At 38.3% G+C, this 27,652-nt stretch overlaps 4 protein-coding genes across 4 annotated transcripts; 1 reads left to right on the top strand and 3 right to left on the bottom strand.

The window, feature by feature from the left end:
• Positions 1 to 290: 290 nt before the first annotated feature.
• Positions 291 to 4,202, bottom strand: LOC131891824 (uncharacterized). Its single transcript, XM_059241492.1, has 7 exons — positions 3,906 to 4,202; positions 3,118 to 3,239; positions 2,971 to 3,050; positions 988 to 2,130; positions 763 to 921; positions 546 to 697; positions 291 to 473 (listed from the first exon to the last, which is right to left on the bottom strand). Exons 1-7 carry the CDS (start codon positions 4,080 to 4,082, stop codon positions 357 to 359), a joined length of 1,950 nt encoding a protein of 649 aa, XP_059097475.1. The 5' UTR covers positions 4,083 to 4,202; the 3' UTR covers positions 291 to 356.
• A 4,806-nt stretch (positions 4,203 to 9,008) lies between these two features.
• LOC131891258 (uncharacterized) lies at positions 9,009 to 14,342 on the bottom strand. The gene is made up of 7 exons (XM_059240789.1): positions 14,322 to 14,342; positions 12,583 to 12,853; positions 11,808 to 11,905; positions 10,492 to 10,640; positions 10,332 to 10,428; positions 9,262 to 9,433; positions 9,009 to 9,192 (listed from the first exon to the last, which is right to left on the bottom strand). The coding sequence occupies exons 1-7, from the start codon at positions 14,340 to 14,342 to the stop codon at positions 9,056 to 9,058; spliced, it is 945 nt and encodes a 314-aa protein (XP_059096772.1). The 3' UTR covers positions 9,009 to 9,055.
• Positions 14,343 to 20,868: 6,526 nt separating this feature from the next.
• LOC131891434 (uncharacterized) lies at positions 20,869 to 27,474 on the top strand. Its single transcript, XM_059240995.1, has 10 exons — positions 20,869 to 21,144; positions 21,208 to 21,274; positions 22,093 to 22,182; positions 22,249 to 22,391; positions 22,470 to 22,573; positions 22,637 to 22,691; positions 22,776 to 22,899; positions 25,415 to 25,695; positions 26,341 to 26,535; positions 27,209 to 27,474. The coding sequence occupies exons 1-10, from the start codon at positions 21,060 to 21,062 to the stop codon at positions 27,241 to 27,243; spliced, it is 1,179 nt and encodes a 392-aa protein (XP_059096978.1). The 5' UTR covers positions 20,869 to 21,059; the 3' UTR covers positions 27,244 to 27,474.
• LOC131891435 (pro-resilin-like) lies at positions 24,431 to 25,607 on the bottom strand. The gene is made up of 2 exons (XM_059240996.1): positions 25,009 to 25,607; positions 24,431 to 24,953 (listed from the first exon to the last, which is right to left on the bottom strand). Exons 1-2 carry the CDS (start codon positions 25,012 to 25,014, stop codon positions 24,516 to 24,518), a joined length of 444 nt encoding a protein of 147 aa, XP_059096979.1. The 5' UTR covers positions 25,015 to 25,607; the 3' UTR covers positions 24,431 to 24,515.
• Positions 27,475 to 27,652: the final 178 nt, after the last annotated feature.

The raw sequence follows: 27,652 nt of genomic DNA, 5'->3' as shown, positions 1-27,652 counted from the left end.
TTGACTAAGTTATGGAATCAAATAAAATTCGTTTTCATATCAAAGGCTTATTGCAGATATTGAGATAAAACATGGACTGGTGGAAAACTGTATGAAATATTTCGGAAACTTACTAATCAACATATTGCATCATACATTAACTGAAAACATAAGTTCAAAAACCTTCATTTTAGGACCTCGTTTTAGGTATTTTCATGACTTGAAACACACTGTCATTGACTATTTTTGTCCACGAGACACATGTCTCCATTTCAATTAGAAATGATACGATCCCTCATGAAAAGACAACGCAGAATGTGTACAACTTATGCCCATTACAATCGAAACTTCTTCGGTAAAAACCGGATTATATTTGACTAGTTCAGTTTGACACCACAGAATTCTAAGTTGTTGACTCCGTCGAAAATGGTCTCTGACATTTGTAGGGATATTGAATCGCCTTTTGTTAGCTCCAGGAAGGTAACACCTGAAATCTTTGAAGAAAATAATGTTTAAGGCATTAGACTAAACCAATCCCACGAAATCGGCAACTGGTTTGAAATTACCGATTCCAAATCATTTCGTCGATCACTTGCAGAGCCTATTTTGAACTCGCGCATCGACTCCTCATTCTTCCACAATTGGACGACAGTGGCGCCACATAGTGACAAGGAACCACAGGACCGAGTGTTGAGGTAGATTGAAAATAGATATTTGCCTAAGAAAAGTCATGAAAAAAACGCTTGAGCAGGCTTAAGAAAGTATCTTGGATGTAGCACCTACCATTCGCGGGAACTTGAAAAATCCCTGTCTCCATATCCAATAACTTGGTACCCTGAAGTCGCACTTTCTCAAAGACCAATGGCTGATAACGGTTTCGTTGGTATGACGAGTTCTCTCCGCAAAATATAATATCAGTTTTTATTTCATCAGCACGGGCAGCTGTATAACAAAATATTATTAAGGTTCTTAATCGCATGAGTTGTCATGTATGTTAAAAATAATTACTTGCTCCAGCGGTTTGGTCACCTTCCGAATAATCTGGTAAGGTAGGAATTTCGTAGTCATCAGCTGAGCAACAGCTGTCCAGATCAACATCGGTGATTTTTGTTTGAATTCCTTGTATGTTTTCTTTGAGATTGGTAACATTTTCCTTCAATGTGACCAACTCAGTCAATTGGACTTTTAGATCATCTTTAACAGTAGTGATTCTGCTATTGAGGGCGATCAAGTCTGAGGCCTTACCAGCCTTTAGGGTCTCAACTTCATTTGCATTCCTTTCAATTTTGAGCTCCTGTTTGTCCAATTCAATTTGCCACGTTGAGAGATTTCCTTGCAATTGTAAGATGTCTTGTTTCACCATGGTCACACTTAGATCAGATTGTCCACTTGTCTTTGTCTCAAGAGACAATACCTGATTCAGTAGGGCTTCTTGTTTATCGGACAGGTCTTTTATCTCTTTTTCGTTTCCTTCAATATCTCGAGAGAGCTGTCCATCTTCAGATATCAGGTCTTGTCTCCAGGACGAAACGTTGGTGGCCAAATCCACAACTCCTTTTTCTAGCATCGTCAATTTATTGTTGATTGCCGGTAGACCTTGTGGTACCACTTCAATGTCGTCCAATCTCGTTGCCAAGGTTTCAATCCTGGATTCAAGACTTTCAAAAGCTGTTATTTCATTGGAATTTGCGAGAAGCTCAACCCTTGACGTGACATTATCAATTCTCATGTTAATCACATCAAAATTAACAAAGATTCTGTTCTGGGTTTGGGTAACTGTGTTGTTCAAAGAATTGATGTCGCTTTGGGCAGAGTCCAATAAGGTTTTAACGTCATTTAAAGAAGGAGAAATATCCTCTTCTGCACGTTTGTCTTCTTCTAAAACGGTCACTTTTTCAGTTAAGCGGTTCAAATTTTGTTGGAACGTGGCCACTTGAGACAGCTTTTGCTCAATCTCGTCCAGTTGGTCAAGTTTGTCAGTTATGATGTCAGTTTGGTGTGGCACATTATCGGCCTTGGAGATGCCGGCAATTTTGTTCTCTAATCGGTTGATCCGCCTCATTAAATGTGAGTAATCCGCATCTCTGGTTTCCTTCAAGGCCATGGCCGCTCGCTCCAAAATAGCCACCCTGTCAAAAACCCGTTCAAATTCTTTGGAGATTAAACAAACACCAAACATTGACTGACTTTTAAAAACCAAAATTTGAAAGCCACAAGCTTAGGAAAAAAGTAAAGCTAGTGTGCTGATTCAGAGAAAGCTAGCCTGTAGTTCCTCGCTGATCATTCAATAAAACCTAAGTTGAATTGGTTCTAGTCACTAGTGGTGTAAAAAGGGGGCAAATGCCTGTTTTGTTTTTTTGGGTGCGTTTGCCTGAAAATGCTTATTTGACGTTTCGACATTTTGTCGCAAGCAAATGTCCTTTTGGAAGAAATTTGATTGGAACCCAAAATGAAATGAATGAGGCCCGCCGGATGTGTTCACAATTGAACCTTTCTAAAACAGTGCTTCAAGAGTTAGAGTTTAATCCATGTTTTTAGTTCACGGCCAAGGCGCCATGAAGGGAGGATATTCAGTCTGAGTGGGTCAGTTAAACTTTTTTTCTGCGTAGAAAAAGTCCTAATTCATTCTATGGAGAAAAATTGCTTTGTTATGATAAAAAGGGGCATCATCCTCTTTCTTTGCGTTTGAAAAAAAAATGTGTTTTTTGTGATAGACAGAGTCAATTTAACGTTTCGTTGTTCGCATTGCTTATTTTCAACATTAGCTTGAACATTCATTGTCGCCCATTTTGGCTCCTACGCTTGTTTTGGATCTTTGGGCATAACGTGTAAAGTTGATTTGAAAAGTTCAGAATCAAAAACGGAAATTCAATGCTCTTGAACCCTTCATCATCCATGCAACTAACTTCAATCTTGTTTTAATGATTTATTGTAGATTGCTTCTCTTTTTTAAAGTCAGCCAATGTTTGATAGTTGCTATTTTGAAGGAACCAGAATTTGTTCGATTGGGGCTGACTCGGAGTGTCTTCTCAACAGAGTAAATTCTCGTCACCAAACGTTCATTTTGAGACCTTAAAGTTTAAAAAGCAATGATTTGAACCAATGGTGTGTGATTTCAAACAGAACTTGCACCCTGACCCTAAATTGGTGATATGATCTTGCAACTTGCGGTTTTCGTCACTTAATCGCTCCAATTGAGCGAAGGCGTATTCCATTTGATGCTGAACCAGAATGAATCTTCGCTCGCATTCGTTGCAAACCTGAAAAAAGATATGAACAGGCGAATGGAACTCGAGTTGAACATGTCAGGTCAAGTTTAGTTGACGAACAGGGTAAGCAAAAATTGCACAAAAAGGTTTGTTGATTTTATAACCAACTATTGGCTTTTGGCTCAACTCTGTTAAATTTCTGGATCAAATTTGAACAGTTTTAATTGACATTAAGAAAATCCTTTCAAAAGACAATTCAATAACGTTTCAAAATAAAAATAAAAATCCAAATTTATATCATGCATATTAGTGAATAAAAATTTATTCTTTTATAATGTACAGAGATTGAAAAATACCTTACACAGGCAAAATGATAAAAATTAGGGCTTATTCCTTGAACTAAAAACCTCAGCAGCACTAGTATATTTTCCAAAAAAACTTGCTGTGACGTTTGCAATCAATAATTTTTTAAATAAAAACTTCAGTATGCCTTGAAAAGGGATTCTAAGAGCATATAACGATAAAATGTTATCCCAAAACCATTAAAGTCACACGATAAAATGTTATCCCAAAACCATTAAAGTCACCCTGTTCGAGATAGAATTATCATTTTCATGCCTTTGGTCGTATAAAAAGTCATGCTTGAATATACACGATATTCTGCGGAAATCAAGTGGACAAGGGGACAACGGACCTCATGTCAAATGGACGACTTACATTGATTGGACGAGAAATTGGCGGAAGGGAGGTCGTGGGATGAATGTATATCTGTTGTAGGTATTCCTCGGCTGATCTTGGTTTCGAACCTGGAACCACTTTGGCATAATGTCCGACGGACATGACTTGGGAGATGATCATCACATAGAGCACAGTGAAGGGCACAATTGGATACATGACATCCTCTTGTCATCGACACAATATCACAAACACATTGAAGCCATGGTTTTGGCACCTGACTTGATCACTACACTGGCACGTCCGGTCGGAACAGCGGAAGATTAAAAACTATTTCGAATCAAGTCTACATGTACTACCGTATGTACGCGTAGCTATGCTCTGCGGCCACAGAGCATATCTTGCGCGTTTGTCAATCCAGAAGAGGGCACCATTCCAGAAATGGTTACCTATTAAAATCATCAAGTCAATATGTAGCTTAGGATTGAAATGTAAGTAAAGCCGCTTTTTTCGATAGTTTTTCACAACCACATTTGCCGTTACCGAACTTTTAAGCACGATATCGTTGGACAAATATTTATAAGATTTTTGAACATTTTGTTTAAAAGTGAATTTCATCGAGAAGCATTTTCCCCGGACAGGACGTGATCTTTTTGTTTTCCTCTGGGTTTCTTGGGTTTAAATCTCTTTGCATCTTAGAGTGTTGTTGGTGGTTTTGATGCCTGAAAAATGGAAAAGAAGATGTAACCTATTAAAAAACAAAATTGTTGAATATAATTCTGTTAATATTGACCAATGGAAGTTAAGAGAACGTGATTATCATAAGAAACTAATACTACATATCAAATGATTTTTTAAATCAAATATTATGAGGACTTATTATGACAATAGTTTTTATTTTATTTAGCTCATTGACGGGGTATGATTATTTGTTGGAAGTGAAATACTGTAAATATTGCATAATGAATAATGATTGATATCAAACCTAGTTTCGATTTTCAGATATTTTTGACACATTTGATATAATACACGAGTCTTTATGAAAGTTTGATTCCGTAAAGAGCACCTTCTAGATTTTATGGGGATATCGTTTTCACCAAGTGATTAAAGATAAAAAATAAAGCAAAATGATCCACAAAAAAAATCGTTATTTTGTCTATTCAATTTTCACACATATTGTGTTAAGCATTACTATTTTCCATCAAATGCCTCTTGACTTTAAGTACTTGGATGTTTTTTCATGACCCCATGACTGTGGGAATGGCAAGAAGCTGTTTTAGACCTCTTTTGCCATGATTTAGCCACCCGTTCAATCCGCTCCGGCGGAACCATTGGTTATTTGGTAGATGTATTTTGGGGTTATGGCGCTCCCTGGTTGTCCCTCAGTTGCTTAAATGTCACATCTGTTTGGAAATACATTTATCAATACCAAACCAAGTTTGACTCGAATATGTCTCCGTCTGTTGATGGATATCGGAAAATGACGATATATACATATAATCGAAACAAAGGTTTTTTTATGGAATAATTTTCAGGTAAAATTGCGACCCAAGTCAGTCAGTCCAACATGTTCATATCGTTAGATGGTCGATATTTTCGTGAGCCTGAAAATAATCGGCGATATTTTGTACACAAAGCTTAAGGTTACAACCATCAAAAGTTTGAATCCAAGCCTCACTATTGCCACACAATCAAGTTAGGTTCATCTGAAATTGAAGTCCTGTGGTTGAGAACAAGGTAAATATGTTTACCAAGCATTAACCTTTCCATGTCGATTTGCTCAGCATCAGAACTTTCGATCGTTGTCTCTTCGGTACAACGAACTGATCCCAGTAATAAAGAACGACCAAGTCTAGCTAGCAAAAAGGTGCTGTAACGAGACACGTGAATTCAAAACTCACTCAAGCGTTTATCCGGTGGATTATTAAGATTCAAGAGACATTGTCACTTCAACTAGGATGTTTGAGAATGGACAACCATTTATCATCTTCTTTAATAATGATCTAGTTACGTCCACGTTTCCAATCATGGTGAAGGTCAAATAATCGGAAGTGTTCGAACACAAACTTGTCAAAGGTGCAATCATTTACGGATCACAGAACAAAATACTTCCATTCTCCATTGTTCCAATTACTGAACAGAGCCTGGAAGGTAAAATCGTGATGGGAAAATAGTTTTGTTGTCTTAACTATTTTCGTAACAAAAACCACGATCCTCTACACCGCACCTATTTATGATTTTTTTTATGTACTACCTACTCATTTAACTACTCTGCAGAAAGGCAGAACAAATCTCGTCAAGAATACCAAGCATGTCACGCTAAAGCTTAAGAGCCGTGAAGTTTTCTCAAATTTTATTACTAGGCGTGTAGTTTTGTTTAAAAAGTGTACAACTAAAAGCGAAGAAGCAAATACTCGTAAACTGTTGTGAGTTGATCCTTTTTCGCATATTGAAGATTCATTGCTTTTGTTTATGAAAAAAAGATGTTGACAATTTTGTGCATGCCTCATTGACAGCTAAAAAGAAAGGAAAAGTGATCACCCAAAAAAACAAACGAATTCTAGAGGAAAAATAATCAAAAGTGCCAAAGGTATATCGAAAGATCAAGGTATTAAAAAGTCAGTTGTTTCAACAGCAATGAACGAAAATTCTATTTTTTGTTCAATCACCATATTGATTATTAAGGAAATCAAGCGGTCTCATTCAAATTCCACTAACTCAATTACAAGCTTTGATAAGATCTCATATTTGATGAATATCCTTCAAATCATTGAACAAATCCCCTGAAGTGCGTGGCTCTAATCTAGGAGTTATGAGGAAATAGCCATTTATTCAATGACACTTATAAAAATGAGGCTTGAAGACAGTTGATATGGCCAAGACATCTTTGACGACTTTGCCTTTTCATGCTAAGGCGTTTGAAGAGAAGGGCGTAGGCTTGCTCGATTTTCTCTTCAAAGGCATTAAAAGGCAAACGAGGGAAAGTGAAGCTATGTCCACTTTTTGAAATGCAAATTTGAATAAACTGAATGAAATTCCGCTCAATGACCTTTGGGTCGACGCCATTAGACACTCCACTATTAGATGATGACGGTAAGGAAATTGAGCAGGTCTCATCCATGAAGGATTTAGGTGTAGTCCTCCAAGATAATGGAAAGTTCGATGAGCATATCCAGTTGAAAGTTGGTAAGGCTTTTCAAACATGGGGTTGGATATATCGCACGTTTAAGTCCAGAGATAGTGTCACGATGCTAACTCTGTACAAGTCGATTGTTCAGCCGCATCTTGAATATGCCTCTCCCATTTGGGCTCCAATTAGTTCAGCAGGTTTGCAAAAGCTCGAGCAGGTCCAAAGATGTTTTACTAGGAACATTGAAGATATGAGAGAGCTCTCGTATTGGGAGAGGTTAGAAAGGTTGGGATTGTACAGTACTCAGAGAAGGTACGAAAGGTATCTGATATTGTACGTTTTCAAAAGCATTCATGAGCTTTGTCCCAACCCAGGATTTAGGGTCAATTGTAGTGACCGTAGAGGCTTAATGTGCGTTTTGAGAGCACCTTCAAGCCCTCGAGAATCCAGGCTAGTTAAAACAATGAAGTCCAACTCTCTTCTTTCTCGGGCTCCTTCATTGTTCAATTTGCTGCCCTCAAATATTCGTAGGGTTTATGTAGGGGTTGATCCAGTAGCAAGATTTAAGTCAGACTTGGACAAGTTTTTGACTAAAATTCCGGATCAACCTTATATTCAAGGATTAGCCAGATCAGCCAACTCCAATTCGTTGGTCGATCAAATAATATATATAAATAAAAGTCAAGTAAAATAAATAATCTTCTCGTCTTGAACTGCTGGGATTCCAATCCCGGTAGCGGTAAGGAAGTCCGCACACAAAAAAAAGTGTGTGAAGGCCGTTGAGTACGCAGTTTTCTTTTGTGGTGTTGGGTTTTCAAGGTATAGTCTTTAGTCAAAACAATAAGAAGCCAACATTTGCTGCGTCAGAATTTGCTTTCTCTTCACTAGTGACATTTAGTTTCCTTTGCGTTGAAGAGAGTCAAGATTATTCCCATGAAAACCAATTTTCATAAAAGAAAACACTTGCAGGCCTGAAAATATGTATGGAGACTCACTTTTTGGTTCAAATAGTGCTGAAGGGCAGAATCTGACCTTAGTGAAATCTTTGGTTATGAATATGAGAAGAATGAATGTATGCAGAGGGTGCGAAAGGTATCTGAAACTGTACGTTTTCAGGAGCATCCATGCGCTATGTTCCAACCCAGGATATAAGGGTCAATTTTATAGTGACCGTAGAGGCTTAATGTCTGTTTTGAGAGCACCTTTATTGTTTAATGTGTTGCACTCTAATATTTGTAGGGAATACGTAGACATTGTTGATCCGGTTGCATCTTTCAAGTCAAGTCAGACTTGGACCAATTTTTAGATAGCATTCCAGATCAACCCTACATTCAAGGACTAGCTCGGTCTGCCAACTCAAATTCGTTAGTAGACCAAATTTCATATCACGATTGAAGGTAATAAATAGACGAATTACAACCTTTCATTTGAATAGTACTGGGGATTACATTCGTTGTAGCGGTTAGAAAAGCTCATGGAAAAACTAAACCAAACCTTTTTTTCAACCAAAAGCTAACCTAAAAGCGAGTATCTTTGGAGAAATTGAAAGGTTTTGGTCATGCTCAGGCGAAATTTAGGAGTTTTCGTGGGTGGAAAGAAATTCAGGACTGCCTGGGCTCTGTCTGACAAAGTTTGTCCCCGCTCAAAGAGTTGTGTGACATTGAACTCCGCACTTTCAGTAACAGGAACTGTTAAACAAGTTCAATAGCACCCTTTCTGCAAATGATCTAATTTCAGCCCTAAGGCGATTGATTGGTAACCCTGCCATGATTTGCCAACAAAACTATGTTCGAAAATAAAAGTGAGTACGATCTTGCCGAGGGAAGTGGGAGAGCCTTTTGGTGCCTATCCTTGCACTAATGATGAATGGAGAATTTCATGCAAGAACGTCGAACCCCTAAACAACAAACCAGCTTAGGGGCAAAGATCTGGGATCACATGGGATTTCAGATAGGTCAGGGCAAAAGAATCAGATCGTTTTCAAAAGATCAAAATCATGTCAATTGTCATGCCATTTATTTTGCTTAACATACAGCATATAAGGAATTCTTATGAAACTGATTCAACAAATATTGTTATCCTGGACAAACTGAAGTTGAAATCCTCTGTCGACTGTACTAGCCTCAACATTTGGATTGGCATCGTCAGCAAATTCGAAATTATCACTGAGGAAACGGATGCTGTAAGGCTCCAAAGTAGCTGGAAATGAATCGAACCTGAATATTTAAGCCAATATGTCGGCTCTTTAATTACATGGTCTGTTCTTACAACAAATTGACTTTGCAAGTCCATTCGTTTGCGTAGCCAAACCCATTCTGCCGCAAATTTGGCTTCTTACGCCCACGTTGGAAACGCTTTTGACAGCTCCTGGGATCACCAAGCAATCAAAGCCATTCATGGCCAAGCCATTGGCTCCATATCCACAACACCCTTGACTGGTCTGAAAGTATGTATTATATTATAAATCACGTAATATAAGAAATGTTAAGATAAATCATGGCACCTTGTTGGCATGTCAAAATGCGAATTGCTTGTCGCTTATGTGAGATTAAATGTTACATTGCAAGTACACAGGCATTCCAGATTAACCCTTCATTTCAGGACGAGCTTGGTCTGCCAACTCAAATTCCTTGGTATACCATATATCATATAAAGATTAAAAAGTAATAAATGGACGAAGTATGACCTTTCATTCTAATATTGCTGGGGATTACAATCCCTGCAACGAAGGGGTTAGAGAAGCCCGTAAAAAACCAAACCATAAAAACAAAATGTACTGGAATTAATCAGAAATTGTAAAGTAAGATCATGAAATGTGCAAAATCGTTAAAATATTTTTTTCCTCGTTTTTCGGTTTGCTCACTAATCAGCATATTTGAACAAGGTGCTTAAATACTGCTATGTATGAAGGTGCAGAAATGGATTTTCTATAGGGCATGTAACCCAAGAGAAATTTCAGAAAAATGAAGTGCGGCAACACTGATTTTCATCATTTTGAGGAGGGAGAAATAAGACAAACATTGTAGCGAGCCTGCGCTCGCACTCGCGCTTGAATCCAATAGAATTTTCAACGATCGAGCAGGTTATGGTACAAAACTCAAAAAAATGATATTTCTTTGTGCAGTGTTATTGCACTAAAGTCTTTGTTTCAAAATCAGAATACTGTTTGCTTCACCCAGCCGGGAAACTGAATTAAATCACACATTTGGTCTATGCCTGGTGCAGACTGACTGTAATGTTTGTCTTCCTCAAAATACTCAATATGAGGGTTGCCACACTATATTTTTCTTAAATTTCCTTCACTTAACATGCTCTATAGAATGATAGTTGTGTCTTACCTTCACAAAAGCATTGGCTCGTTTGGTCCCGGAGACGGCAAAATCCCTCTCAAAATCGTTAGTGAACCAACATATCCGACAGTTTTCACTTTCTCGTCTAAAAATACAATGGATGAAAAAAAGGGCATTGAAAAAGACTGATGTGAGTTTCCAGGCTTACCGAACACAAATCAATTGGTTTTGATTGGCTAGATGTTGCCCATTACCCTCGTTATAATTGAGCGTCCGAACTATTCCGCTGGATCCTGTGAAGTATTGGGTGCACCCTTGGGGTGGCAAATCAGGATCGTCACAACTGATTTGGATGATCTTGGGAAAGAATTGAGTTCATTATAAGGAGGTCGTCACTGGCTTAAGAATTGAACTGCATTTGCAATTGTATAAACTTTCCCTCTCACTCACATTCAACATCAGGCCTATCAAGTAGGAAAGCACAATAGTCATTTTTAATGATCGGAGGTAGCGCCCTCTGCTTTGTATAGGTGAGGACAAACAAAAGTAGAAACGAAAGAATGCGCTCTAAGTTGCCAGACTTTGACCATTTTATTGATCACGTACTGTGACTCAATGAATAAGCCACCATCTTTTCTGGGAGACGTTTCAAACCCTCAAGGGGAAAAAATCCGAATAATTATAACATGCCAATAAGAATTAAACCTGAAAATGTCTAATACATTATTGATAACACGCCAGCACTTTAGCAATCATCATCATTTCCAACGCAATATTACTAGGAAAAGTATAGTTTCAAAAGCTTTTGATGACTAACTTGAAAAGCATAAGCTTTACTAAATGATGCTTTAGCTTTTTTTTATCACACAATTCAATGGAAAAAGATGACGATGATGAAAAGTTGTTGGTATAGTACGTGTCGGTATATAATAGATAACTTCCTGTGCATTCAAATTTTCTTGTCAAAGGTGTTTGTAATTTTATCCTTGTAGGATTTGAAAGGTCTCTTGATGGTGTATTATGGTGTTATAATGGATCAGCAAAAAGTTGTTCAACGAGAAATCGAGAAATACCTTGTTAAAGTCAGGTATCTCAGAGCTTATTCTCGTACTTTTACGTTTGTTTGTCCACAACAAGAGGAGCCACAGGAGAATGACAGGGACAGTGTCATATCGCCAAGTCAGTTGGGAACATTATAATATACCAAAAATTGCGTCCTTTTTTTTTCATCATAATATTGCATGCCCACAAGAAACCATTTAAAACAACCGCCTTAATCGGACTTACGTGCTTTGCAGGAGGCTTATGAACAGGAACTACGAAATCACATTCTATCACCTTGAATGTATACCCTTTTGGTAGTGTAATGCCTAAAGGTCCAATTCATAAATTCATAACTTTTTGTTTTCCTATGTGTGAACTTCATGAATAAGTCCCTCAGAAAATAGTATCCCATATAACGGCCTTAATTTTTTAGTAATAACGTCGTCAAATCTCAAGGTCAATTTGATGGGATATACTTGCCTTGATAAACCAATCTCGATTCGCAAAGGATGCCCCACTGGAAGTACCTCCAAATTGAAAGACCAAATCGTTGCAGCTCGGGCTGGCGTCAAGATAAACTACAACACACAATTTTTATATATTCGTTAGGTAATGAAGTAAAAGTATAAAGCACAATTATGCTGAACGATTTTACGGTATTTACTGGTTTTCCGTCAGAAATTTATGCTTTGTTTTTCCATTAAAATACAAAAAGATCATTTTAACTTGTATCTCATTCCTATGGTGATCTGACCTGAAGGGTATTCATTCTTTATGTGTGCCGGTTTTTTTCGCGGACAAAAAGTTACGCTTTAAATAGAAAAATTCTAAACAATTTCAACAACAAAATCAATATATACTAGAATTTTGAAGAAAAAGTGGATGAATTCCTCATATTTAATTTCTTACCCCGAACAGTGTGAACATTAAAATTGAATGGTTAGAGAAAGGATGAAATGTCAGCTTAATCAAGCAAAGAACACAACTATCTCGAAAGAATTCCATCTTTATGTTTCTCAATATTTCGAGCGATTCTGAACTTGGCAATTGCTTTCAAGCTGCAGCACTTAAGGAAAAGAAAGTATTTGACTTTTTTGAAAATTCATTTGGCCCTCAATTTTGATATTCAATATTCAGCACTCCAAAATGAAATATGATTAGCCCCTTTTGCAAATAACTAGACATGATTTACTAACAGAAGCCTTGAAACTGAGCTTGTAGGACAAATAATTCAAAAATTGATCATATTACTAACTGTGTTCGCCAGAGTTGGTTCCACATAATACAGGGGGCGAAGGTCCGCCAGGGTTGGTAACTGCAAAGGAATCCGTGAGGCATTGTGAAGCTGTGTTGGCAAAAGGAGCGAAAGACGAGCTGCTCACGGCTCCATTCAGTATTCTCAGGGATTGCGAAGTGGAAGTGGAAGGACCTGCCACAACGAATCGTTCAAAATCAAGTCTAAACTGAAAAAAGTTGACAATTTTGAAACATTCGAGAGAAAGAGTGGTTCTTTTAGGTTTGGGGTGCTAAGGTTTTAGGATTGGCCACGAACTTCTAGAAAAATGGACTGTGAACGAGTTACGTAGATCTCTTCAATTAAAGGCAGCCCATTTGTTATTATTTACTTGTAAAGTGCTTCGTTTCAAAGTTTCAAAGCAGGCCGAAATTTTGCATTTTATTTAATGTTTGTTGCATAATTTTGGACATATCTCCTAAGTTCCCTAAGCATAGTTTTGGGCTCAAACTTGGCCAAGGTAGTCTAACTGAAACCAGCTGAACAAATCATTTTGTACAATGCCAACATTTTGTAACGGGTGTTTTGAATCCCTAAATAATTTAGAGAGTTTATTATCTTCTCAAGGAAATGATTTCTTCCATGAAATGTTGTTCAACATATATGGATGTCAAATATGTTAATCAAGTAGGTAGCCGTTTAATGTCCAGTTTAGTGCCCTGTGATATAGATTATATGGATTTTTATTACAGGGCAATGGGAGACCCCCACGTGGTTTCGTGAGCACTTATTTTGAATTGCGACTGGGTAAAATATTCATTTTTTCAATACTAGATGCCTTCATATGCTTCCAAATCAAGGCCAAAATTCGGCTTAATACGTCTTTTCACGCGTGGGGATCTCCCATTGACTTGTCAAACTTTAGCCTTCGCAATGCCTTAAAATCTGTCTCACGGAACCATGTTCCGACGATTTATTTCTCGTACTTGTTTTTGGTTTCGTGTCGTACATGAGTCTTACACTCTCCTTCACAACTTTTAGAAGTTTCGTTAGCCGTTAGTCATCATGCTGCGAAATTTTTGAGTTTGACAAGTCAATAGTCCAGCTGCAGTTGTCTTTTTTTTGGCGATTGGATTTCAACGTCGCTAGATGTACTTTCTTAGCAGCAACTGCTTGCGGATGCGAAGCAGTACTGCCCTCTATCAATATTGTGCACAACCCTGTCAATTCGTACCCTCGTTGGTGGCATTACTATCACTTTTCGACCCACCTTCTACCTACATGTAATTTCATTAACGTTAATCTGCCGCACACTTGACGAGGAAAACACAATGAATGACGTTGAAAATAGGCTTTTCTTTCATTCTTTAAGCACAATCAAACAGATACGATCTGCTGGATAGCGTAAAATATTGGGCTTTTATTCTTCCCTCAACTCGCCTCCCTTGTCATGGCTTTATCGATTATTGCAATTTTAAGAGTTCCATTGAGCTTCGCTACAACAAATAGTCGATTTGAAAAAAAAGAATGCGCCACAGCAGTGTCAAAATGGTACCTTCTGGCTTTTTTCTAGACAGTACTTGTTCAAGAAAGGTTAAAGGGCTATTTAGAACTTTAAAACAAACCATTTTATTCCATGAAACAGCATTACAGGAGGGCGTTTTAAAAAAGAACCAGCCCTTCAATCACTTCATTTCGTTTGCATCCATTCTCGAAACTTGGAAATCTAGTATTGATGATTTTGGTCTTAAACAAAATACCTGGCAGATATTAGGATCCATTTTGCAGATTTGCGACCGACATGTTCCAGATTGCTCCAACCCAGGGGACTCAAAGTACGTGCAATTCTGACTGGACGATTGGCCACATTGTATCTTAACTGCAGTACAACAAACCTAGATATCAGTTTTAAAGGTAAAGTTGAAACAATTCATAAGCATGCGTGTGTTCAACAAAATGAGAAGACAAGATTAAAACTGAAAGTCCCGAAGTCAACGGATTTTACTATACTTTAAAAAAGATAGTTGGGAAGCCCTAATGGCTCCCACTCATCAGCACTTTCCCTCCGACCATGGGATTTGAACCCATGCCTTCTGGCATTGACACAACCCTCAAAGGGCACTTGGCTGAAAAAGACATTAAAAGCGACCAAAAATATTGGCCATAATACAAAATGTGTCTTACAAATGCAACACACTCCAAATCCACTAGCACATGACTTTGATGCAATGCCACCCAAATCACTACATTCAGTCGAGGTATAGCAAGTACCAATTTGAGGGAGGTTTGAAGAGCACGGAGAGTTTTGGAACCTATGAAGAAACAAAGTTAGACATGGAAGCCAATTATCAATTTATGGTATACAATATGCTGAGGCTTGGACATACCTATTTCAAAAGATAGAGAATCACTGCTTTGACGCAAACAGCTATTTCAGAGGTTTTCTTTCAATCAAAACCTTCAGTACGTCCCGAAATTTACTTACAGCAATGACGTATTCCTCTTTCAGTTAAGTGATTCTTTCTTAAGCATTATGTTTATCAATGTAATCCCCTTTCATCTTGACTTAAATATCTACTCGTTTTGGCATTCCAGTTTCTCCAGATTCTCCAAGGTTTGGAATCAATGTCAGACCAGGTCGTTTTCACTTGGAATTTGAGTTGGTAAATTATAATAATCTTTTATTGCGACTCTTGGTCATGTCATGGCGTAAAACTAACTATAAAATAAATTCTGATGTATATACATTATACAAAGGTTTGTTGATAAAACAAGAAAAATGTCAAGAAGGTAAAGGCAATAAAATAGTTGACTAGAAAGTTATATCACAATGAGTATGACTAGAATTGGTTCAATGCACATGAAAAAAGGTAAGAGGTGAGTAACAGACAGTACAAAGACAGGTAGGTAGAGGTAAGTGATGAAAATCTTGGTTAATCTTGGTTATTGCAGTAGAGTGGATGGGCTAGATTGAACAGATCCTTTGTCAACTCCCGTCGCTGATGGCATTTGGCTGGGAGCCGAACAAAGGTGCGTGACCGCCAATACTCCGAAGGGATGTCGGGCCAAGGACAATAAGGTGTAAGCAAGTCCTTGACCGGAAATGATAACTTGTGTCCGGACATCACCCCCGGAAAAGTCAGGTTCCCAACACTGTTGGACACTAACCTTGCCAGCCCAATGGTGAGGGGCTCGGTTTCACATAGAAAATGTGTCTATGCATTGTTGGCATATCGGGGCACGCAGTGGTATCGCTTGAGGAACTTGGTGTAGGTGGCATCGGCGGATTTGAGGGTGGATTGGGCGGAGCTGGGAAGCCAAAGGTGTAGGCCGTAGAGAAAAATTGGGGTGACATAGATCCGAAAGAGTTGAAAGACTATTGGGAGGGGAAGATTCTTCATGGGAAGTCTATTGCATATGTATCCGATCCTGGCCCTGGCCTTAGTTATTGTGGATTTGAGGTGATTGGTGAATGAGAGTTGGGTGGAGAAGGTGAAACCGGCATAGTTAAAACTATTGACGATTTCAATCGGACTATTGTTAATATGGAAGTAGGTGGGAGGCAGACGACCTTTATGGAAAACCATGGCCTTCGTCTTGATGCTATTGACTTGAAGGCCGTTCTCTTGGCAATAACCATGGAGTGCATTGATGGCATTTTGCAATTCCACGGTTGAATTAGCCAAGAGAACCAGGTCGTCTGCATGTTGAATATATTGAACAGGAAAATGGTTGATGGTGGGGCGTTGGTGTGTGAGGGCTTCAGGCAGGTCGGATACATAAAGATTGAAAAGAATTGGCGACAGTGGATCCCCCTGCGGAAGGACAACGGAAGTGAAATAACAGGGGGATAGGTCCTCACCAGATCAAATGGAGCATCTGAGTCCCGCATAGATGTTGGACAGCAGGACAAAGATTGAACGCGGAACTCCCCATAGTTGGAGTTTGAGGAATAACCGCGTTCGGTCCACCCTGTCGAATGCTTTGGAGAAATCCACAAAGCATCCGTACACTCTCCTCTTGTTGCTGATGTTAGAATGCACAATTTCATAGAGGAGAGTAGCTGCCGAGGTGGTAGAGCGGCTTCTCTGGAAACCGAATTGGAACTGGAGAAGAAGATCCCTATCCTCGGCCAGTCCGGAGAAGCGAGCATTTAGTAGGGTGGACATCATGTTCAAGAATGGGTTCTCCAGTGCGATGGTCCGATGGTTGTTTGGAATGTCCCTGGGCCCCTTCTTATGGATGAAGATGATAGCTGACTCCATCCACTCTAGTGGGAAGAAGGAAGAATGGAGGGCGAGGCTGAATAGATGTTGAAGGAGTGGCAGGGCTTGGGTCCGGAGAAGTGACAGTTGGAAAGGAGAGATCCCAGATGTTGAGGGGGCTTTGCTCTTCATCTTCTTGAAGACCACGTCCATCTCAGGTTCCGTGAAGGGCTGCAAAAGGGGATGGTGTTCTTCTGGGCGGCCCTGGACCTCCACTACTGTTTCCGATGTTGATGCAAACAGTTCTTGACAGTGGAGGAGGAATTTACTCACGGGAATTTCCGAGTTGGTGGTTGGCTTTTTGGCACATTTGTACAAGCCCGCCATCCGGGACGAGGCCGATGAAGAATGTTGATAGCCTTCGGCATATTTGTCAGTCTCTGCTTCACAATTGCCCAAAGATTTTTGATAGGTGACAAGCCGTTAGTTTGCCCCATACGTCCTTGAATCCAGTTAGACGACCTCCCAAATTTACATTTCGGCCTTCAGCATACCTATTGACTTCTTTAAGTAACAGCTGAAAGATGACAATAGCACAGCTTTTGGGAGGTCACTAGGGCACTTTTCAAAACAGTAGAGGTACTAAAAAACCCAAGATACAAAGCACAATATTAGACTAAAAACGTTTCTAAGGTTTCAAAAAGTCTTTTGTAAAACAAAGAAAGTTCTAAAAGAGGAAAAATAAGCCCCAAAAATGGCTTTTGTAGCTAAAAATTTATTTTTGAGCATGCTAATGAGTAAAACTGTGACAGTTTATAAAAAATACAATGCTAAATGAATCATTCCTTTTATGAATAAATGAACTGGAACTCTAATTTAATCCCTTAACAAAAAACGATGAATCCTCAAAAGGGCAAGTAATTTCCCAAAAGTTGAGGGTGACGTCATCTTCCTTTCCTGCTTCAATGTCCCAATTCCATGTCCACTAAGTCACGGACACTAAAGCAAGGAAACGCCACTTTTTTGTGATCACCAAACCTTTCACGCCAAGTAAGGCCTAAACTTCTGCTGCTGAAATTTTTAAATGTCAATTATTGGCATAAATATTGCACAAAGTATGTGGCTAATATCGTGTTCGTAACCATTGATGGTATGTGCTTGAAACCAGGCATATAAATATACTTAAAATAACTTTAAACATGTCTTAAAGTGCAATAACTGAAAAGTACTTCTTAGATTTTCTTGATATAGCAAGAATTTGCTCTAAACACAAGCAGTCAATACTCTTTTGCTAATAATATTATTTGTAGAAAATTGTTTCAGAAACATATTGACCAAATTTCAAGTAATTTTTTGCGTGTTTTATGAAACTATGGCTCTCACTCTAGGAATGGCCCTCAAACCAAAAGTAGACATACTGTAACTATTGTTCTTTAAACTCATATGGATGCTTCACAATCATGAAATAATGATTTTAAGAGATTTGGCATCTGTTTTATTGGACTAATTTGGTATTTTGGGTGCTTTTGCAAGAAAAACAATTTATTGGAGTCCAAAGTACTTTGGTATTACTCTGTGCCCCTTAAATAATGCTTGCCTTTTATTCAAACTTCCTAATAAGTAGAAATTTAAACTCTGCAAAAAGATAATTCATTCATTTTTCACCAATGCTTGATGTTTTTTTTCCAAATGTGTGAGTTAAGAAAATTATTTATTGTCCATCCCAGATATTCTAATATGTTAACATTTATTTACATGCACTTTTATTGCTTATTCCTTACATTTCTTTTATATTTTGCCAGTGTAAGTTAGACATCAATTAATAACGTTATTCTTAATGATTTTCTATCTATGCGTGTTTTTGAGCCAATTTGACGCAATATTTCGCTGATTAGAAAGAGAATTTGATTATTTTTGATTAATTTGATGTTTATGAGTATTTCATTTATTCTTCTGACTTTCAAAATTAATTCAGAAATATTTAGTTTATGGACGGAGTTGTATATCAAGGAGATCATTATTTAATTAAAAACACTTAAACGTACTATGTAGTAAGGATAATCTTTTTTTATTGAGACTAGAGTTACTGTCTTGATTCAACGCAATGGCCTAACTTGGCGGTCAGTGGAAAGCCGTGTCGTTTCCTCTCTTTAGAGTCCCTGACTAAGTTCAAGTCAATCACGAGGTTGATATCTCGACATGGCGATTTCCAGCAAAATGATTTGAAAGTTACTCACGCCAAAAGCCGCAAAGTTTGAGACCAGACCAATTTAAACCAGACGTTCAAGGCCTGTTCATCTGGCCCGAAACATGTTTTTATTTGAGAGCTTTCAATAATTTCTCACTATGAAGCAGGGTTGTAAAATAATTGCAAAGTACCTGTAACTAAAATATTCGGGACGTACTGTATGTTCAAAACAAGTACTATTTCATTTTAAAAATGAAATTTTACGTAAAGATAAAACCAAGTTTAAAAAGCTCGAAATGGCACATTGGCAAATTTGGGATTTTCGTACTTTTTGCATTTTAAACCACTTCTAGATCTAAGAAGTCACTAGTTATAAACGTGATCTTTGACACTAAAATCTCGATATCATTTTTCTTTCAATTTTTAATCTCTTTGGTAACAATGAAAATGATCTACTTGTTAGCAGATCGAGACAAAACCTAAGAATGCAACATTAGTTCCATTGAGTCTCTTGAGCTACTTTAAGTAACAATTGCTTGATTACTCCCAAGTCAAATTATTGGGATATCATTCGAATTGATGGGCTGTAATATTTCATGTGAAACTAACAAATACAAACAGGACATTTTAGCTAGAAAACACTTGTTTTGGTTTCAAATCTGGAAGTAATGATACTCACTCGACGGGAGGATAGAGATGGTTCAATGTGTACCGACTTGGTTGGCATCACTTTAATCAAAATAATGGTCGAAATCTTAGCTCAAAAACATTTAATCCATAATGAAGAAAACAGGATGGACAGGATGCTGGGAGATTGTGGTCGACACAGCGGAAAACTCGACACATGAAAACTCAACACATCGGAGAAACACGACACGTTGGAAAGCTCGACACTTTGGCAAACTGGACAAATTCGAAAATTCAAATATAGAAAACTCAATATTTTAGAAAGCACAACATTTTAAAAAATCAAAAGAGGCGGGAAAAACATGACTGCCTGAAACCATTTGCTAACATCCATCATTGAGGATGATTGGAAATGAAAATAGGGTATACCTGTCACAGATTCAAAGTTTGAAACTTGTTGATCAAACCATCCCACAAGTCATTAACAAGCTTGTAAATAAGGAATTTGAAATTTTTTGAGTTTTCAATTTGGTCAAGTTTTCTAATGTGTTAAAAGTTTTCAGATTAGTTAGGTTTTCTAATGTGTCAAGTTTTCTAATGTCCCAGGTTTTCCAATGTATAAAGTCTTCCAGTGCCGTGTCTTCTGGTGTCAACATTTCCTGTGCCGAGTTATCCGTTTCGTGGAACTTAGCCTGTTCCTAGGTTGCTACAACTACATACTTCGATCAAATGACAGGATCAAAAGCTACGCCTTCTCAAAGTTCACTGCATATAACTCCTCACAGAATTAATAGGCTAGACCTCATGTGGAAGTTGATCACCAGATGAGGGCTAAACCATTTAGTCAGTACCCTTTTATGCACTATGCTTTGAAAGGGCAAAACTTTTGACCCAGTCGATTGGTTGAGCTTAAATATTATGCACTTATTTGCAACGACCTGAGGTAAAAGATTAAATAACTTCGTGTAAAACATTAAGTTTGCAGTAAACCTGGAGGAGGATAAGCTTGCCAAGAGGACAGGAAATATCTTACCTCACAACTCGGAAAAGGTTAACTACAATAGGGATGTCTAACAGTTATTACTTCGCTCCTCTATGGTATAAATCCGTGGTAAAACTTGGGCAACTTTGTCGTACTTACATTTTCCCTCGCGGTTTCCCAAAGTGCATGAAACCCAAAACATGGCCATGTACCAAATAATGAACTTCAACATGATTGAGGTGATGCAGATGAACTGAAATCTCAATCAACTCTCAAATCTCAATTGCAGTTAGTTTCTTGAAGTTCCAATATTTGTAATTGGAATGCATTTCAATTCCGAAAAAATGGCAATGATGAGCGATTACTAATTGCTAAGTGCTTCTGCCAAATTATTTCAATTGACCTACTTGATTTTTTTTTACATACGGCTAATCATGAGAAGACATTCCTTGGATTTGAGCTTATCGGGCATTCGTGTCTAAATCTTCCAAGAAGTATGATGGTCTTCGGAGCTCTTTTCATTTCTGCCTCCTTGTTTGGACTTGGCTTTGTAGAAAAGATCGAAACTCGGCAACAGAAATGTAAGCAAAACCAGTCAATTAAGGTAGAGTAAATGTCATTTTTTTACCTTTAACCATATTTAGTGTTCTCCTTGTTCAACGTCGTTCAATTTCGGAATGATCCCTGTCGTTCAAATATGAGAGGCTCGGGGTAAGTTTGTACAGTATATCTCCAAAATTGTGTTCTATAAGTGACTGTGTCATTAAAGCGTTGTTTTTATAATAATATGTCTTCGATATTATTGATAATCGATACAGTTAACTTCGATTTTAAAGGGCAAAAAATAAAATAAGTGACAAAATGCTAAATCTATGAAGGAAAAGTGAACGAACAATGAAGACCAGTGAATTGTATTGGCAGTTCATACATAACGTCTCCAAATTAAGCAAACAAATATTTTGACTAGTTTTATTTTTTCCATTTTTCTTTTGCTTTCCATCCGTTTGGCAAATTTAACGACTTTTTTTTGGGTCTATCAAGATGTTTTGAGAGCACCAATACCTAGCGAACTAGATGGCGCTACATGTACAGTATTTACTATTTACTGAAGGATCATTTCACAATCTCACACAAACTAGCCAACTATATCCTCAATCAGAATTGGCCCTGTTAAAGCTATCCATACTTGATATAACCTGGCGCCGAAAAAGTCCAATTTTTCACATTATGGCCCAAAACCTTTTCTCATTTTGTGCTTAGCAAGGGTAAGCAAGGAACTTAAAATCTTTTTTATATCATTGCAAGGCTCCAGTGGACTCGAAATGAAGTGATGTATTGATAAGATCAAATTAGCAATGTGGAAGCAAAGTTTGCTCTAATTTTGCCATTGCTATGGCGCCATCTCGTGGCAAATTCCCGAGGATTGGATTTGCAACCACAATACTAATACATCGACAAAAGAAATGAGAAAGCCACTGGTGGTTTATGATAGGGGGTAGATTAAGACCTGCATCTTTTCCTTTCTTCAGCGTTGGAGCGCTTCAAAGGAATGGAACTTGTCTCACCGTCTCAGAATGCACGGATCAAGGAGGATCTTTAGCAGGAGGCTGTGCAGCAGGGTAAGGAAAATAGATGTAAGAATAAGTCAAACTAAGATTGACTTTCAGGCATCCTTTTCGCCTCAGATTTGGATCGTGCTGTGTATTCTTTGCACGGTCTGATTTGTCAACGGTGCGACAATCATGTGCTTATCTCCAGAATCCAGAATTTCCATCGCCTTACCGACAAATGCAGCCGATTCGTTATACTGTTGCAAAATTAAACCAAGGTAAAAACAAGTGCCTCTGTTGATGAGCATGTCAAGAAAAAATTCATGTTCTGCTCATGTGCTTTGCATTCATTTTAGAAATATGTGCATTGCGTCTGGATTTTGATACGTTTTCCATACTTGGATTGGGCGGTTCCCAAGAATTGACGAGAGACGCTTGTCGAGACAGGTTTACAATACTGGTAAGGATATGGTTTAAGATTATATAATCGTGCTCAAAAGAAGCGAATCGCTCCTTGGTCCAGTCTTCTAGTAATCCACCTATTCCAACGATTTGTGGACAAAACATGGGACAGCATGGTGAGATTCAAAGAGGCTGTTTCTTTTGACTATAAATGAAGCTTTACGAAATAATGATTCATTTCTTTTTTTCATTATTTTTAGTCTACGTGGATTTGGGTATGGACTCCTCGGACCTCGCCCAATTGAACTTTGAGTTCTCAGGGACCACGAATATAAGAATGTGGGACATCAAAGTGTCCCAAATCAATTGTCGTTCTTCTAGAAGGTAAATGGGCTTGACAACTTCGAAAAATTATCATTTTCTAAGAGTGGCTATTGTTGTTTTTGCGCTATTCTTGGGCGGAGTAAAGTTTAGTGAAATCTTGGTTTCTTTTAATCTTAACAGCTCATTTTTGTTTGATAAAGATGATTCAATCAAAAGAAGCCAAGATCTCCTATAAAATCCATCGAAGGGACAATTTGGAGTTTTTTTTGACAGTCATCAAGTGTACAGTACATAAGAAATCTGAGGACCTTGGTTCAAAATTTATGTAATGGTCTGAAAGATTTTTCCCTCTTACCTAGAGTATGATGCAAATAGGATTCTAATTGTGGTTGACTTTAAATCTGCCACCAGAATGTCAAATGGCAGGAATATTTTAGGACAAAATTATTGACCTGAACATTGAAAACTTTGACCTTGAAAATGACAATTACCGTTCAGTTTGAACTTCCCGCCTCTTTCGTCTCTTTACATTGACACAGATTGCGTGCCTGACTGTGTTGCCCGCACTTTCAACTAGAGGTCTAGTCAGAGAAGTGACACTCACGAGATTTGAGATTTTTTTTTTGTTCCTCGCGGCTGCCTGGTTTGTGCGATGGGAATCGGCTTTGAACACATTTAGTTATGTGATTCTCAAAATCAAGTTCCGAATTCAGGGAGCCAATGAGTTGATGGCTTGTTTGTTTGCTTTGGTTGAAACTGAGTAACACAAGAGAAGTCGATCAGCCCGACACCCTGCTGCCCAACTACCAAAATGTGTTCAAAGCAAAGTCTCAAGCGGCTTGGTTGGAGTGACTTTTCGCTCACAAGCCCTCTACTTTCAACCAATTGACACATTGAAGTAGCAGCTGCACGATGAAAAGCAGCACAAATTTTGGGAGGTCATCGGGGCACTTTTCATAACAGTAGAGGTACTAAAAATCCAAGATATAAATCTCAATATTGGACAATAACAGTTTCTAAGGTTTCAAAAAGTTTATTGCAAAAATACGAAATTCTAAAATACAAAAAAATCACGCGCCAAAACGGCTTTTTTCTTCTAAAATTAGTTTTTTTTTCGTGTTAATGAGTGAAACTTAGACAGTTTATAAAAATACCTACCTGCATGAACCATTCCTTTAATGGATAAAAGAACTGAACCTTCAATTTGATCCCTCAGCAAAGAGATATGAAGCCTCAAAAGTAGGAGTGATCTCTCAAAATTTGACGATGACGTCATCTTCCTTTCCCGCTTCAATGAGTCAATAGCAGTCTTTGCTTACCTTTAGCTTTCCTAGAGTGACGTATCGCCGCTGAATTCCAATTAAGAGTTTGCCCATGTCCAAGGTCTACCACAGGCCCATATATGGGTCTCTAAAGTGTTTATCTGTATGACTTGGCTCATATTGTCAAATTTGATAAAATTGCATTCCTTGGGGCTTAAATATTGTTTGGTGAACTTTTTTCTCTACCACCAATAATAATCATACAGAGGTCAATCAAAACCAAACCAGTTAAAATATTTTGTAAAACACACAAAAAATATTTTCCCCGCTTTATTTATGATATTAGACAAACAACAACAAAATCTGATAACGCATATAAACGAACAAATAGACGAATTTGGTTCAAAAGGAGCATTAAGTATACTCAGGAGCCGGTTTGTTATAGGCCTCTGCGGCTGATCGATATGAAAGATACTCAGGAGCTGATTCATACACAAACTTACTCGAAATAGAAGAAAGGGAAGGAGGTGATGGTTGGTTATAACTGGCAGTAGATGTGACCCCTGCTTTATAACGCACATCTGCTACAAACCCGGAATGGCCGTTTATAACGTAGGTCACCATTTGTCGACGGCCATCCGCAAGCAAAACCATGTAACCTCCTGTGGTTTTGTCTCTATCACGGTCTTCAGCAGCGTTGAAATCCAGGTTGGCATCCTCATCTTTGACCGCATAAGCATAGGTGTACTGAGGGGGGTCATCAGATAATGGTTTGTAGGGACTGAAGGGGGACCATGGGCCACGAGTGTCTGCTAATGTTATTGCCACCAAAGTGAGGGCGACAATAAATGTCTATCAATTAGAGAGTCAATTATGTAGTTCACTCCAAGCTATTTTTATCCCTTACCTTCATGATGTTGCTTGGAAGCAAGTTTCTGAGACTGGTGGGTGACTCAATACCTCAATGGGTATTTATACTTCTGTGGAGTAGAACTTGAATCAAAATGTTGCCTTTATATCAAGATTGTAAGTGATTTGGTTCGCAAATGAAAAACTGGATGATAATGCATTTCCTGGATCCAATTACGTGGTTTTATGCCAAGTGTAAATGCTTTTAGGTCCGCAAAGAAAAACTGGACAGTTGCGATAAGTTATGTTGCGCCCTGCTACTGGAAATGAAATCCTCATCACTTCAAAATAAAAAGAACTGATATATCTTATGTTTACGTATATGCTTTAAATTAAGAATAAAAGAAGAACTAATAATCACGTGGCTAGTCAACCAACGAGTGTTATTTCTGAACTGATTTCAGGCCACCCAATGGTTGTCTCCAATATCACACAGGCCTTAGTGGACAAATCACCACCTTCAATTACAATGCCCTGAATGACAACCACTTGCCCAATCAGCGATACAACGTCTGTATTCGCCGGGAATTCGGTTTCTGCTGCGTTCAATACAAAGCTTGTGGGGTGGTCCCTGGGTCTACTGACCCAATGTCAGCTTTTTCAATTTCCACCAAAGACGCCAACGGTAATACAGCCTTGGGAAATGTGGACGACTCTTGCACTCTGGACTACATAGCTATACCTGGTACAGTAGTACAAATTCTTGTTTTATACTAGATTAACTATGCTATATTTGACATATTAATGGATAGCTTTGATTTGATCGCATTCAGTTTTCATTTTGACATAGGGTTTGCGGAACATGTTATTAGAGTAAAGCCCTATTTTTATGGGTGATACTCTCATTCGTTCTAAATGAAAGAGGTTCACTTTTAAAGATAAACCTAAAACATATTTTAACACCATATTGGTTGGGAATACTTGGGCTTTATTGATCCAGACGCATCTTTCAAGTAAGACTTGGACACATTTTTTATTGGCATTCCAGATCAACACCAAATACAAGGACTAGCTGGTACTGCCCACTCAAATTCATTGGCAGACCAAGTATCATGTGAAGATAAGAAGATAATACATAGACGAATTATAACCTTCAATCTGAATAGTTCTGGGGATTAAATTCCCTGTAGCGGTTAGAAAAGCCCGTGAAAAAACAAACAGAGAAAAAAAAACATAAATAATATGATGAGGTTTGAGGGCTCATATCTGAACTTGATATCAACATAGACAAATGCATTGTCAAATATAGTTAGGCAATTGTCTTTGCTCAAAGGGTTGTTTCCGTTTCCTCAGTTGAGATTGAAACCCTAAGAATGCCTCTCTGATTCAGGGTCTAATGTCAGATGTGATCGGAGTGGTCGAGGAGGATCAAATCGATTTTGCGGCGTCTTCTTAAATCCGATTGTAGACTCTATGGCCTTCACCGAGATTTGTACTTGCGTTGATCCTTTTCGGTTGGAGGTGTTTACCGATATGGCGCCTGATGGAGCTGATCGCTCGATTCCAAATACATCTCAAAGCAAAGGTAATGAAAATCTTTAGTTCACCCAGAAATAGTTTGACTTAAAGCACCAAACCCGGAAATAAAACGGCTTCAAAAAGATTACATTTGAAGTATTCTCGATTAATGTGTCTCTCTTATTCTTTCATTGACAAGAAGCTGTTGGATGTCTCGTTGGTAGATGGCGCTGGGTGGATTTTCCTTCCGAGCTTTATCATAAGTTGACATCTTGACTTTCTACGGACGCAAAGAAAGGGAAATGTAGATCAAGTCCCAAGCTTAAAAATGAGCACATTTTCAGAGCACTTTGGCAAACAATTTAATTCCGTAATGTCATGGCTAGGCACTGGCATAATCAATTGTCATGGCATGCAAATAGGTTCCTAAAGCATTCTTCAAATCCTCAAAAAAAATGGATAGATTGTTGAGAATGCGATTGGAAAGCGTACTAATGTATACACACTTTTTTGCTATTATTATACTACATTTTAATGCTATCCAATTCCTTCGAACTACTTGCTTTTCAGGCTCCTCAGGAAGTAATGAATCTTTATTGGAAACACAATGAAAAAAGTTGCCCCGCCCGTAAAGGAAGCTCTTAGTAGAACCATTAGCCAACAGCTTTTGAAAAGGATATCCTTCAAAGAGTTTGGGCAATGTGTTCAAAGTCGAAATGAACCTGAATTGTCTCTTCCAGGTGTGTGTTTGGAATGGAACCAAATCCAATGTTGAGAAGAGCTTTGGGAGGGCAGAATCTCATCCATTCCAAAATCCGTCCAGATCTGAGAGAATGAGTAACTGTAACCTGTGCATGACAATCCCAACGGCCTTGGCAGAACCAGCCTGGTTTTTTTCCATTCCCTCCAAATCCCTGTCACCTTGATTTGAGAAACCTGTTTTTAACTCCATCCAATGTTCTTGATTGCACTTTGGGAAATTGGAATAAATTCTAAATGAATCGAGCCTCATGATCTTCATGATGCAATCACACAAAGACAAACATCTGCTGTGCGAAATCATGCGTAGCTAAATCAATATTTTGATATGCAGCTCTATCTGTCTATCTACCGATCAACCCAGTCTGGACTCTCGACCAAACCACCTCTGCCAAAAGAATCGTGTATGTGTAATGCCTTCATAC

The sequence above is a fragment of the Tigriopus californicus genome, chromosome 12 (assembly GCF_007210705.1).
Source record: "Tigriopus californicus strain San Diego chromosome 12, Tcal_SD_v2.1, whole genome shotgun sequence".
Classification (NCBI taxonomy): domain Eukaryota; kingdom Metazoa; phylum Arthropoda; class Copepoda; order Harpacticoida; family Harpacticidae; genus Tigriopus; species Tigriopus californicus.
Note: the sequence above shows the minus strand (reverse complement) of the source record. Positions and strands in the feature narration are given on the sequence as shown.

What these genes read in the sequence shown, in the direction of transcription:
- LOC131891824 (XM_059241492.1), bottom strand. Translation starts at nt 4,082, where the DNA reads ATGTATCCAATTGTGCCCTTCACTGTGCTCTATGTGATGATCATCTCC. An exon ending in GATCATATCACCAATTTAGG is followed by an intron (nt 3,051 to 3,117) that starts GTCAGGGTGCAA and finishes TTAAACTTTAAG; the next exon opens with GTCTCAAAATGAACGTTTGG. An exon ending in TTTTCAAGTTCCCGCGAATG is followed by an intron (nt 698 to 762) that starts GTAGGTGCTACA and finishes GACTTTTCTTAG; the next exon opens with GCAAATATCTATTTTCAATC.
- LOC131891434 (XM_059240995.1), top strand. Translation starts at nt 21,060, where the DNA reads ATGATGGTCTTCGGAGCTCTTTTCATTTCTGCCTCCTTGTTTGGACTT. An exon ending in AATTGTCGTTCTTCTAGAAG is followed by an intron (nt 22,900 to 25,414) that starts GTAAATGGGCTT and finishes AACTGATTTCAG; the next exon opens with GCCACCCAATGGTTGTCTCC. An exon ending in GGACTACATAGCTATACCTG is followed by an intron (nt 25,696 to 26,340) that starts GTACAGTAGTAC and finishes TCTCTGATTCAG; the next exon opens with GGTCTAATGTCAGATGTGAT.
- LOC131891258 (XM_059240789.1), bottom strand. Translation starts at nt 14,342, where the DNA reads ATGGATCCTAATATCTGCCAG. An exon ending in AACCAACTCTGGCGAACACA is followed by an intron (nt 11,906 to 12,582) that starts GTTAGTAATATG and finishes TGTGTGTTGTAG; the next exon opens with TTTATCTTGACGCCAGCCCG. An exon ending in ATCGAGATTGGTTTATCAAG is followed by an intron (nt 10,641 to 11,807) that starts GCAAGTATATCC and finishes TTCTTTCCCAAG; the next exon opens with ATCATCCAAATCAGTTGTGA.